A 14,477-nucleotide genomic window follows, 5' to 3' on the forward strand; every position below is an offset into this window, starting at 1 on the left:
TACGAAATAGTTATGTATTGATTTTCTAAAATTATTTCATCGTATATTTTTATAAATAATTAAATATTTAGAAGTAGTGTAATTTTTAACTTTAAATCGGTAGGCGGAGTTTTAAACGCGGTAAATTGGAAAATAAGTTTTATATTTATTTAGTTGGGGGTGGCGGAGTGGTTAGTACTTTCGCCTTGCAGCGAAAGGAGCGGGGTTCGATCTCAGCTTGTGGCACTGGTGAAAACTCCGAAAAACTCCTTCCGCGTAGAATTTGCAAGTTCTCTCCCCACTGATTAAAGGGACTAACCCCCGAAATCTTCTGTTTTCCCTTTACTTAAAAACTTTTTGAGATTAACGGTAATTGTGAGTATTGGGAGCTTTTAGCTCGAGTGGCTTGAAGGGCTTGCACCGACCCTCCTACGCCTTGTAACCCGGCCACCTGAATTAATATTTAAAAGGCAATGAAAGTCGCTAGATGACTTGGGCCTAAGGTGGTGCCAAGGGTATTAGCCTAGCTGATTCAGGGTTGCCACACGTCAGGGAAAAATCCGGGAATTTAAAAATGGTCCTAAAATGTCAGGGAATTAAATTTTATCTTGACACTTTTTGAAGGCAATTTTACTCTAGATCTATGACAAATTTTATGATTACCTTTTATTTCCTTGGAAATTTGGCATTTTTTTTTTCAACATTGAAATAACCTTTTTACTGAAATATAAGTCCATTTAAATTGATCAACTTCTGATAAAAGTAAAAAATCGTGGAAAATTTATTAAAATGGTCAGAATTTGAATCTCAAAATTTTGGAGCAACCCTGTGATTATTATTACCAGAAGAAAATAGGGGAAGTACGTATCTGTAGCTTTGAACCGTAGAAGTCGTCGTGTGACCCTCGAAAACGCCTTTTCACGCATAATAAACCAAACTAAAAAGTAGTTCCACTTTTGTTTGGATTCAACACGGCTATAAACGACGAAAGCAAATACGCCTTAGCTCAATTAGCAGAGAATGAGAAGGACAATATGTTACAATTGTTTAATTTAAGAAAAATTGATTTTTTAAACGATGTATTCATCCGCGATTTCCCGCCAAACCGTTTTGGCGCGAAAATTCGTGAAAAGGGACGACTTTCCAAAGCTGACTAGAAGCGTACTGCCCCCTATTTTCTTCTGTTATTATTGGTATACTAGGTAAATTTTCAGTCGTGGTTCGGTGTATGCTTCCGCGGTGTTGGTGGGAAATTCTCGCCCTTTGAAAGTTGGAACTTGCGAAGGTTCACGTTTCAATTTTAAACCCAGTCCGCTCGTTGAAAGAACGTTCCCGGGGCCAAAAGGGCCCCCAAAGAATAGGCGGATACTTCTCTCTAAATGAATATACTGTATTATTTCTGACAATATCGATTTATTTTATAAGAGTGCACGTGTTTATTTCAAAATGAAATTAATACCTTGCAGATAATTTTAACTCAAAGCATAAGTTTAATAACAGAAAATTTTGACATTTGAATTCCCTGTAGAGATAAATTATGTCGAATTAAAACCAGAATGTATTCGGGTGAACCGATAGTAAATAGGCAGGACTCTGTTCGCCTCGTGATTCCCGGAAGATATAAACCACGTCCCTCCGCCTCGTGATTCCCGGATGATATAAACCACGTCCCTCCGCCTCGTGATTCCCGGAAGATATAAACCACGCCCCATCCGCCTCGTGATTCCCGGATGATATAAACCACACCCCATCCGCCTCGTGATTCCCGGAAGATATAAACCACGCCCCATCCGCCTCGTGATTCCCGGAAGATATAAACCACGCCCCATCCGCCTCGTGATTCCCGGAAGATATAAACCATGCCCCATCCGCCTCGTGATTCCCGGAAGATATAAACCACGCCCCATCCGCCTCGTGATTCCCGGAAGATATAAACCACGCCCCACCCGCCTCGTGATTCCCGGAAGTTATAAAGCACGCCCCCCCCGCCTCGTGATTCCCGGAAGTTATAAAGCACGCCCCCCCCCGCCTCGTGATTCCCGGAAGTTATAAAGCACGCCCCCCCCCTCCGCCTCGTGATTCCCGGAAGATATAAACCACGTCCCTCCGCCTCGTGATTCCCGGATGATATAAACCACGTCCCTCCGCCTCGTGATTCCCGGAAGATATAAACCACGCCCCCTCCGCCTCGTGATTCCCGGAAGATATAAACCACGCCCCATCCGCCTCGTGATTCCCGGAAGATATAAACCACGCGGAGAATATCATCCGGGGATCTTGGACAACGGAAGCTATCGTTGCGTCCACAAATCCGAATACATTCTTGATTGTGAAAGTACCCGAATTCGAAATGAAAATGCCCCCGAGGCGTTGCTGCTTTAACTAACAATTCGTTGTTGTTTTCAAATCACCCGAAAAACTCTAAAACCCGTATTTCGTTCGTTAGTTGTTTTTTGTTTCTATAACCGTTAATTCCGAAATGAAAGTATTAAAAAGATTTGGCCTGTGTTTTGGCATGGGATGTTCCCGAGCATCTTGCATCGTTTGGCGTTTCCGACCGACAACGACTCGAAGCTTATTCATACCAACCAACATTTTTGCCCAACTTTGTTGGCCAACTACGGTCGTAAAACCGAGTTTCTGCTCCGTGGGTATGCGGGAAATATTTCAACAACGCGTTTTGGAAGGACCGTGTTTTGAAGGCCGGTCAGTTTCGGCGACCAAGGCTTAGCGTCAATATAATTCGAATATTTAAAGCAAGTGACGGCTCTATCATTGCCACCTGTATTATGAAAAGGCCCCTGTTATTAGAGATGGGCATGAATCTATCCGATTCTTCGAAAAACGCGATTTTACTGGAGAGCGTGGTGCCATCTATTAATGGTCAAGGAAGCTAAAATTCAAAATAGTTGTTGAGAATTATAATTAGACAACTTATACTCTACTTAATGGACTCTAACCTAAGTTATATAGCCCGTGTAAAAATATTGTTTATAATAGCTGTAATTTATGTTATTGACCAATTTAAAAAAGATCCAATCAACGTTAGGGGTACCTATAAATACCCTTTTTGTTATTTCGACGCTAGCGACATCTATTGCAAAAAATAACTACTTCAGATCGAGCCGCCCTTGCTTTAAATAAAATCACTTTCGTTCGGATCTTTCTGATTACGCAGTTGACGTAAAATATCTTCATTTATATTTAGTTTCTTAAAGGCTAGTTCCCACTTGGCGAATTTTCGAGACGAATAAAATTTTCGCACAACGAAAAAAGATGCGGTTTTTCTGTCGCTGGGTAAGCGGTTCTCACTTTAGCGCGAATATTTAAAAACGCTAAAAGCAAATCGCGCGGCTTTTTAGTAATGTTTTAGGCCTAACATAAAACATCAGTTCAAAATAAACGAAATGGATGTTCCTGTTGATAATTTCAATAAATAAACGATTCTATTCGTGAGATAATTACCTTTACTTCGGTATCTTGGCCAAGTTGGCTGAGCCGCTTTGCTAAAGACCTAGGCTTAATAAGTGACGGACGGGAGCGGAATAGATCAAGGGAACGCGTTTTCTGATTGGCTGAAGCTTTTTATCGCCAAGTTGTGGACGTCAAAAAAAAAGAACATTCGCTAGATACCGTGGAGAAGCGACTTTAGCGGCGAATTTGAAAAAATCGCCAATTTTATTCGCGAGCGTCAATTTTCAGCGCGAAAATTGTTTTTTTCGCTAAGTGGGAACTAGGCTTTAGAGGTATGTTTTAAAGGTAGTATGAACTAAAGTCGTCCGCTAACATGGCCTACGAATTGTTTATAGCGTATCAAGCGCTATTCATTCCTCTGGTGATAAAAATTTAAAATTCGTTGATCAATATAGAAATACACACTCCCTTTAAAGCCGAGTTCCCACTTGACGAATTTTAGAGACTTTCGCGATGAATTTAATTTTCGTCGTAGCTTTGAGCTTCACTAAATTTCACTGGCACGCGTCAATTCGCTTAGCGAAAACTACATTTTTCGCTAAGTGGGAACTAGCCTTTGGAATTACTAGTTATTTTATGTAACGTGCGAAATCTTTTCGTGTGAACGAAGATTTAACGCGTTTTGCGACTTCCGAGTCAATAAGCTGGGCTAAAATGTTGGCTAATGTGAATAAGGCTTTATGGTTTTATTTTTTGGCCCCCACCTTCCAACTGCAATGGAATCTTACAAGTGGTTAATTATTTTTCAGACGCTCGTCAAACTAAAGGCCGAAAATGAAAAACTTAAATCCGAAAACAGGGCTTTGGCCTGTCAGGTCTCTAAATAGGTAATTTCATCGTCCAAGGTCATTGCTCTGCTCTGTACTAGTTAATTCGGAGATTTTCCACACACTATGGCCAATTAAAATAGTCGTGTTTAAAAAGATGCTTCCTACCAGTTAAAAGTTTTCCCCGTTATTTCGTGACCATGAAATTCTAATTTCGCCCAAAGCTGGCCTTTTGCCCCGTATTTTCCAATATTTAGAACTTCTAAACTTCTCATTTCCCCCAAAATCGGCCTTTCCCGTATTTTTACAACATTTAGAACTTCCAAACTTCTAATTTCCCCCAAAATCGGCCTTTCCCGTATTTTTACAACATTTAGAACTCCTAAACTTCTAATTTCCCCTAAAATCGGCCTTTCCCGTATTTTCCCAACATTTAGAACTTCTAAACTTTTAATTTCCCCCAACATAAGTTCTCCCCGTATTTTTCCAACATTTCAAACTTCTAAACTTCTAATTTAACCCCAAAATCGGCCTTTCCCGTATTCTTACAACATTTAGAACTTCTAAACTTTTCATTTCCCCCAACATCGGTCTTCCCCGTATTCTTACAACATTTAGAACTACTTAACTTCTAATTTCCCTCAAAAACGGCCTTTCCCGTATTTTTGCAACATTCAGAACTTCTAAACTTCTAATTTCCCTCAAAATCGGCCTTTCCCGTATTTTTGCAACATTCAGAACTTCTAAACTTCTAATTTCCCACTAAATCGGCCTTTCCCGTATTTTTACATTTAGAATATTCTTAACTTAAATTTTCCCCAAAATCGGCCTTTAACGTAATTTTTACATCATTTAGAACTTCTTAACTTCTAATTTCTTTCAATAATGGTCATTATTCCCCCTATAAAGCCAATATTTAGATCTAATTTTCCCCAAAATTTTGCATTATTTCCCCTATAAAGCCAACATTTAGGTCTTCTAATTTTCCCCAAAATTTTGCATTATATCCCCTGTAAAGCAACATTTAGAACTTCTAAACTTCTCTAAAAATTCGTCATTATATCCCCTGTAAAGCTAACATTTAGGTCTTCTAATTTTGCCCAAACTTTTTTATTATTTCTCCATAAATCCAACATTTAGATCTTTTAATTTTCCCCAAAATTTTGCATTTTTCCCCTATAAAGCCAGCATTTAGAACTTCTAAACTTCCCTCAAAATTCGTCATTATATCCCCTATAAAGCCAACATTTAGAATTTCTAAAAGTTATAATTTATTTCAATTGGCTCTAAAATTCTCCCTATTTTTCCAACATTTTGAATTCCTAAACTTCTAATTTTCCCCAAAACTGGACATCATTTCCCCCGTATTGTTTCGACATTTAGAATTCCTAAACGTCTAATTTCCCTCAAAACTGGACATTATTTGCCCCGTATCGTTCCAACATTTAGAACTTTTAAACTTCTAATCCAACAAAACTGGCCTTATTTCCCCATACTTTTCCAATGGCCTTTACTTCGGGATTTTTTCAACTTTTGTAACTTCTAAATTTTTAATTTGCTTTAAAATGTAATCTCAAAACTGGCCTTCATTTAGCCATTTTCCGACACTTAAAATTTCTAAACGGCTAATTTCCCTCAAAACTAGCATATTTTTCGTTATTTTTGCAAACTCCAATGCCCCCTATTTTGTCTCGATAATGATTTCTCAACTTATAATTTACCTAAAAAGGTAATTTCCAAATTTAAATCATTTTCACGAAAAACATTACCGCTAATTTGAAATATATCCAATATCATAAGGAACGTATTAGTTCATAAGTATGACACATACCATAAGGAACGTATTAGTTCATAAGTATGACACATACCATAAGGAAAGTATTAGGTTTAAGTACCAAATCGGTGCGTTACACCTCGGGTCGTCTCCTTGTTAGTATAGTCTATTTGTTAAAAGATGTCACGGGCCATCGGTTAGCGGTCTACGTTCGCGCGTCGCTAGTCCGGGCTCACTATCAATAGAGTTTTCTTGCCAAGATTTTTACACCTCTACTTCATTATTATTTCTTTTCTCGCAACTTATTATTCGATGAATTTTCGTACGTGGAATTATTCGATATTCAATATTTTATGAGCAATAATAAAATAAAACATAACATAACATAAAAGAAATACTTAAGAAATCAGAATATATATGGTTAACCGTTTTGTTGAATCCCACATTCAACACTCGCTGATAGGATAGAAACAGTCACACCACAACAGATCAAACACTTATTTATCGATACAGTCACATGGTCAGTTATAGTCACGGTCACACGACAGTTAAAACTCAATATTTAACTATTTATTTACTGAGTTCGTTCATCGTGCGATCAGAACGAAACCAAATCCGACGCTCTGTTTTGGGAAGCACCACGAACCTTGGCAAGAATACTCTACTGATAGTGAGCCCGGCCGTCACTCCTTGTAACAAATAGACTGTACTAACAAGGAGACATCCCGAAGTGTAACCCACCGATTTTGTTCAAACTCGGGGGATTGGTAGACCTTCATGTATCATGAAAAATCCTAAAGGGAATTTATTCAATGGACAACCGTTTTGCAATGGCAACGAAAAATGCTTTTGACAACACCAAATATTAAATTTTACCATTGAAAATAACATGGGATTTTGACCTCAAATTGATCAAAAGTTGATCAATTATGTTTGTTTTATTAATTTTTATCTATTTTTTAAATTTTTGGCATTTTCGAAATTTTTAAATTTGTCAAAATTTTTCACAGGGGGGGTCATAGGAATCGGTCAGAATCCCATGTTATTTTCAATGGGAAAATTTCCATTTGTTGTTGTCAAAAGCATTTTTCGTTGCCCATTGAATAAATTCCCTTTAGGATTTTTCAAGTTACACGAAGGTCTACCAATCCCCCGAGTTTGAACCAAATCGGTGGGTTACACTTCGGGATGTCTCCTTGTAAGTTTTGTCCACTTTTGACCTGTGATACCGGCCAAACTATGTGCGATGTCCTTTCCAAGCTATTCTATTTTCTCTTAATATTTGTGACTGTCGTACTTATGGGTATTATATTACTTATGCCAATATTTAATAGTTAGGGCTTGGTCCCAATATTTATGTGACGGTAGGATGTAGTAAAAACCAATCTACCGAAGTGTCATACTTATAGCTATTATATTACTTATGCAAAATATTTAAAAGTTAGGACTAATCTCCAAACTTCGTTTTTCTACCGATATTTACGTGAATAAAGGATGTAGATAAATTCTACCAAAGTGTCATACTTAATGGTATTATATTACTTATGCCAATATTTAAAAGTTAGAAGTAACCGTGAAGTTATTAGTTTTTCTCTTAATTACTTTTTAGTTATAACAGCGTCTTCAACAAAAAACCACAATAATAAATTTAATAAAAAAGCCAAAAACCGGAAACGGATGTAAGCAATAAATTAAAAACCAAATAAAATTACCCCCACTGCAAGAAACATCCATTATTCGCGGATTTCTAAAGATTTCAATTTTATCCCCTGTTATATTGAAATTTGAGCCAAGGTACTTTTCATCAAATCTCGATTTTTTTTTGTCGTAACTTGGTAGGCGAAAAAAAAATGTTCTTAGAGCCAAAAAAAATGGTAAGTTCAATTTTCATAGAAATGTTGTCAAATTCTTCTAGAAGTATTTTCTCGAGCAAGAATTTTCAATATGTCCGTTGGTATTTCTGGGCAAATACTTTAAGCGAAAACGGTGCATTGCAATGATGGTGTTTTTTGTAACCCCTTTTCCGGACATTACTTTTATTCCAATCCATTAACTTGACCCCCTTTTTTATTTGAGGCCAAAAACTTTCACACATTTTTGGTTTTCTGTTGTTACTTACTTGGGTCTATTTGTCAGGGTATGGACAATTTATAACTCGCGGATAGTTTGTGTTGTAGCTACGTTCTTAAAGGGCACTTGAAAAACGTTACGGCGTGGTTGGTTTGACTCACTGGGCTAAATTTCGCGGTTGTAGATAAAGTATATTGAAGGGTTTAAAGTTAAGTTCATTATATTATTGAAAGGGCTTTAAGATAAATGGACTATATTATTGAAAGGGCTTTAAGCTAAGTGGACTATTATTGAAAGGGCTTTAAGCCAAGTTGACTATTATTGAAAGGGCTTTAAGCTAAGTTTACTGTAATATTTGAAAAGGTTTTAAGCTAGGTGGACTATAATATTTGAAAGGGCTTTAAGCTAAGTGGATTATATTATTGAAGGGGCTTTAAGCCAAGTGTACTGTAATATTTGAAAAGGTTTTAAGCTAGGTGGATTATGATATTTGAAAGGGCTTTAAGCTAAGTCGACTGTAATACTGAAAGGGCTTTAAGCTAGGTGGACTATAATATTTAAAAGGGCTTTAAGCTAGGTGGACTATAATATTTAAAAGGGCTTTAAGCTAGGTGGACTATAATATTTAAAAGGGCTTTAAGCTAAGTGGACTACAATATTTGAAAGGCCTTTAAGCCAAGTTTACTGTAATATTTGAAAAGGTTTTAAGCTAGGTGGACTATAATATTTGAAAGGGCTTCAAGCTAAGTGGATTATATTATTGAAGGGCTTTAAGCTAAGTTTACTGTAATATTTGAAAAGGTTTTAAGCTAGGTGGACTATAATAAAAAATTTAAAAGTTAGTTTTTTTCATATAATAGGGTAAATTTAATATTTGGGTCGTATATAAACTATAGAAAATAATTTTGAGTAGAGATAAGATAACTAACACGAAATTGTATTTATTTCTGCATAATGAGAAAAAACTGCCTAGCGCGTAGTCAATAACGTTTATCCACTTCCTGTCGGAACTCCGGAAAAATCAGCTTCATCGTTACCGTGGTAACGATGATGCGCTTTTTTGCAACAGCGTCTCATCAAAGTTGGCCATGCTAGGAGGACTATGGCAACTAGGAGCAACAAACACAGTACCCCACACAAGGAGAACGCAACCCGTCAAAAGTCGTGCATTTTATCGCATACAGTTTTCATTGGTTAGACGCTTTAGCGCCTGCTGCCGTCGGAAGGGGAAAATTCGGTAATTGTCTCCCCCCTCCACCGCCCGTAAAACGTTCAGCGTAAATGCTCGTCCAATGAAATTTGTACGCAACACTGCGTTAGCCTGTTTAAAGGCTAGCTGCGTTCTCCTTGCGTTTGTTGCTCCTAGATGGCAGCGACCGATGGAGGCCGATTTTACGGAGGTCACGTGCCTGAGAGTTCGATATTATCTTTGGTTGTAGGGAACCAAAAATCAGGGAATTTTATGAGAGTTCAGATATTTTTCCTTAATGAATTCCAATTTACACCAATAAGATTTCTTATTAAAATGTATTTACCTTTTTGCACAAATAATACTTATAAGACATCTTTTATAGGATAACAAGGAACCAATTTAGCTTAAATGACAATCATGCAATGAGTTACTCTGTAAATCTTAGTTTTAATTGTGGTTATCTTGCACTTGGAAAAATCAGGGAAATATCCGTGCGAAAAGGCAACAAAATCATCAAAACGGTTTTTGATTGACTGGCTATTAGGGCTGTGTGATTAGTGGTTTTAGGCAATCGAGTCGGTTATCGAGCACCAAATATTTTTTCATCGAGTATTCGAGTCGAGTAATATTGAAGTCGAGTCGAGTAATCGAGTACTTGATTAAGGGGAAACTTTCTTTTATTCGAGTCGAGTAACTAAAAAAACCGAGTAATATTTTTAACGAGTCGGGTTATCGAGTACTTGATTAGGAGCTGGTTTAATTCAAGTAATTTTGAAATTAAATGTAAAAGGAGAATAAAGTAACTTTCAATGCTGAAAAATATTCCTTTAATTTAAATGAACCACAGTTTCCACAACTTTAAAGGTACCGTTTATTGCCCCCAAAAATTTGTAAAAACCCCTCTTTAAACTTTGAAGCCATGAGGGTAGAAAAATCAAATACTCGACGAGTTCAGAGAGCAGCTTATTCGAATAATCGGGTACCCGAATATGCAATTTTTTGGTACTCGGTAATCGACGAGTATTCTCCGATTTCTTATTCGAGTACTCGACCTCAAAAAAGGCACAGTACTCGCACAGCCCAACACTGTCTATAAATGGAAATGTATATTTGCAGGAAATGGAGAGACTCGTAGCGGACAATCAACGGCTGAGGGATGAAAACGGCGCCCTCATTCGTGTCATCAGCAAACTCTCCAAGTAAATTGTGCAAGAGGATTGCTCGATGCGGAAAAACACACGCAACACACACACACTTCCTTATAATATATTATTGTCGTTTTTTTTTGGTTGCGTTCACATTCGCCATTATGATTTAAAAAGACGGATTTCAAAAGTGGTTTTTATTCATCCAAAAACCCTATTGTATGTACGAGCAAAATTTTTGATAAAAAAATGGGCTGAATATTTCTAGGTGTGCGACTGTTTTGTATCATTTTTAGATCTGACGGTTTTTGACAAGAGTTTTAAACAAAAAAATCAGATTATTTTTACTCCCATAGTTTTATGATAAAAAACAAATATTTGGAATACAGTTCCCCTCCCCTCTCAATGGTGCGGATAAAACCAATACAGTCTTCCAACTATGATGCTATATTTGAAGAAAAACAATTATATTTAGAATTATTTTAAATGTCAACTTAGCGGCTTGGTACGTTAAATGTGTTTTTAATCATTTTTTTTTCAAGCAGCGCTTTTTTTCAGACCTAATATAGCAAGTTGGTTTTTTTTTATAACTTTAACAATTAAAAGTGGGAAATTCTGATAGATTTAGCAGCTTAATTTTTCGAAAAATATATTTTTCTTTCCTAAACTGTGCTATGTGCCAAGGCCAAGGCTTAAATATGAAATTGCCAAGGCTTAGTATTAGGTTTTCTTGCCCCATTTACTATTATTGAAATATAGTGATTCGGTAAATAACTTTTGGTCAAAGGCACAAATCTGTTTTCAGGAACAAACCTTTAACGCTGCAAAAATACAAACTATTCGAACATGTTCAAATTAGTTATTCGTATTCTAGTCTGCCCTATGCAAATACTCTTCAATAACAATCACTTTACATTTTATTAATATAAATAATCCGCTTCGAATGTGCCTTCAATTTCATTTGAGATAATTTTATTAATTTATAATTTGGGAATATTTTGCGTTAATTGCAAAAACCAAATATTTGAATGCCTTTGGCTTCCCCGTTCAGCTCAACTGGATTTTGATTTTCTTCGATATGAATGAAAAAGTGCAATTATTTCTGTAATTTGACATATCATGCATTTGGTAGTGTTACGCTCCCCCCCAAAAATTTCCACCAGTTCCTCGTGTAGATTTCGTGTAATTGTATGAAGTTGCAATTGAAATTCGCTTAGTATATTTGTAAACAAGCCTTATAAATAGTTTTTAAATTTTAATTTTTCCCCTTTTTTCATTGTCAAACTTTTGTTTTCATTTTCCCAGTCAGTATATTTTCCCAGCTTGTACGAATAACAATCATTTTTGGCTAGTACTTGTATTTATGAAGAAAACTTTTTACGCTATAAAAGTATTATGATGTACAGAGTAGATCGTAAAGAAAAAAAATAAAAAATGAAATTTTACATCTGTGCCTACCCATTTTTGAAATTACCTCGATTTATCTTGGATTAATTCAACTCTAGAGACTCGAAATGTGTCAATAAATATCAAAAAAATTAAGATTAATAATAATCTGACAATAAAGGTTTCAAGATATTTTATAAGGTAAAATTCTCTTGACTAAAGCTACCAATTTCAAAAAAATAAGATTAATAATAATCGGATAATTAAGGTTTCAATATATATTTTACGAGGGGCTGATCACTCCACGTAATCAGTGTACAGAGCCGTACCTTTGTCTGTACTAATGGGATTACGCGTAATCTTTGAAGTCCCTGCTAATCTAAGCGTAATCCGGTGTACAGACTTTCTAAGAGTGGTTAGCCCCTCGATATTTTATAAGGTTAATTCTGTATTTATTGTGACCATTGCAATAATTGACCAATTTTAAAAAAATTAAATTTAATAATCTGACAGCAAAGGTTTCAAGATATTTTATCAGGTAAATTATGTAGTTATTTTGACTAATGACAGTAATCATTGACAAATTTCAGAATTAATTTTGCAAATGGTGTGTAAATTCCATAGAAAATATATTAAACATTTTCAGTGGAAACTTTCCTACAATGCATTATGCAGCAGGTAAGTAAACCAACTAAACTCAGTTGTAGGCTAAAGTGTTGGTTGCACGAAATTTTAGCTATGGCTAATTAATGATTCAGTAGAAAGAGCAAACATTTTATAGCAAGTACAGAAAATTTCATCAAAATCGGCTAAGTGGTCTTTGAATTATTATAAAAAGAAGTCGAAATGGTGGAAATCGAGTTTTTCGGCGAATTTCCAGACTTCTAAAATTCTTCTCGGCACCCATGACGTCAGAAAATGCGAAGCGTATCATTGGCTAATTGTCTGGAATACATTTCTTTACATCTGGGATGAAAAGCGCGTTGATTTAACACCCAGGAAAAAGTCCTACGCAGTAGTAATTGAAATAGGCATACACAAGCCTACGTAGTAGAAAAACGATATGAAACCGAAGGCTCCTTGTAAATTCTTCTTAAAACGTCGGGGCGCGCGCGTAAAAAAATATTTTTTATTTCGATAATAAGCCTAATATTATGATTAAAATCCTCTGATTTGAAAACTTCTACAAGTAAACAGAATCCCTCCACTTCAGTTCCTTCTATTTTAGGAATAAAACTACAGCTTTGATTTGCCCCAAATTGCCCGTGCTACGGAGGAGAGAAATTCGCCGAAAATTTCAGGATTTTGGGGAGCGAAAAAGGTCAGTTTCGGACTCAAAGTTAATACACTTAGGCTTGGAAATTTGTTTCGACAATGACATTTTTGGAAAGAGAACGTCTTGGGCTTCAAAACAAGCCCGCATTCATTCGTTTTTATTACTATCGATTTTTCGTGCAACCAACACTGTAAGAAAGGCAAAATATTTAGTACATTTGGCGGAAAGTTACTAGCACGACTTCCCGGTAAATGGTCGGAAGGAATTTCGAATTTCGCCTATTTTCTGTTGAATTCCTAAAGCAGGGTTGCCACACGTCAGGGAAAAGTCGGGGAATTTTAAAATGGGCCTAAAATGTCACGAATTTAAAGAATTTGTAAAAAGTCAGGGAATTCAATTTTATCTTGGCACTTTTTTATTTTAATTTTACTCTATATCTGTGACAAATTCGATGATTATCATTTATTTCCTTGAAAGTTTGGCTAATTTTTTCAACATTGCAATAACGTGTTTACTGAAATATAAGGCCCTTTAAATTTATTAACTTCTGATAAAAGTAAAAAATAAAAAACAATTGGCCTTGAAAAGTCCATTGCGTAAATTTCAAAGTGATCAATAAATATTTAATGTAGATTATTATTTTCAGGTTTCATTATAGCATATTTTTGGTATTAAACTCCTAAACAATCATCAAATCGCACGTTTATGTACGCGAACGTGGTAATCTCGGCGTTACCCGTTCTATACTTACCCTGAACCGCCGATACGGAATTAATTTTTGGTATGCCTCACTTGTAGTACTGAATATAAATTATTGCAATTTTTTTTAAATCTTATCTATGTTGTATAATTAATTATAACTTCGAAATATAACGCAATAGTCGGTATTTTCCTAAATTATGTAACGCGCGTAGGTATACTTAGAAATTCAACCGTAAACTGGCCAGATTTGAAATTCCCGCCGCCGATTTACCGAAAATTCGGGTTAGTATCTTTCCGACAAATGTACTAGATATTTTGCCTATCTTAACCTTCCAGAGTCAGGGAATTTCAAAGTAAGTCCTACAAAGTTAGGGGAATTTTAAGAATTTGAGAAAAGTCAGGGAGTTTGAAAGTAGTCCTACAAAAGTTAGGGAAATATCTGGGAATTTTAAGAATTTGAGAAAAGTCAGGGAGTTTGAAAGTAGTCCTACAAAAGTTAGGGAAATATCTGGGAATTTTAAGAATTTGAGAAAAGTCAGGGAGTTTGAAAGTAGTCCTACAAAAGTTAGGGAAATATCTGGGAATTTTAAGAATTTGAGAAAAGTCAGGGAGTTTGAAAGTAGTCCTACAAAAGTTAGGGAAATATCTGGGAATTTTAAGAATTTGAGAAAAGTCAGGGAGTTTGAAAGTAGTCCTACAAAAGTTAGGGAAA

The 14,477-nt window shown here is 36.0% G+C and overlaps 1 protein-coding gene across 2 annotated transcripts in view; it reads left to right on the top strand.

Moving 5' to 3' along the window:
• Mbs (Myosin binding subunit) overlaps positions 1-11,848 on the top strand; it is a 92,674-nt gene extending 80,826 nt beyond the window's left edge. Inside the window, exons 18-19 of one of the 2 annotated variants that reach the window (XM_090166117.1) lie at positions 4,203-4,280; positions 10,373-11,848. In XM_090166117.1, coding sequence (XP_090022243.1) covers positions 4,203-4,280 — 78 coding nt within the window. In that variant the 3' untranslated portion in view covers positions 10,373-11,848. The remainder of the gene's footprint in view (positions 1-4,202; positions 4,281-10,372) is intronic. The other variant, XM_090166116.1, reaches the window with a different exon arrangement.
• The last annotated feature ends 2,629 nt before the right edge of the window (positions 11,849-14,477 follow it).

Source organism: Leiobunum rupestre, chromosome 2, assembly GCF_980474605.1.
Source record: "Leiobunum rupestre chromosome 2, qqLeiRupe1.1.hap1, whole genome shotgun sequence".
Classification (NCBI taxonomy): Eukaryota; Metazoa; Arthropoda; class Arachnida; order Opiliones; family Sclerosomatidae; genus Leiobunum; species Leiobunum rupestre.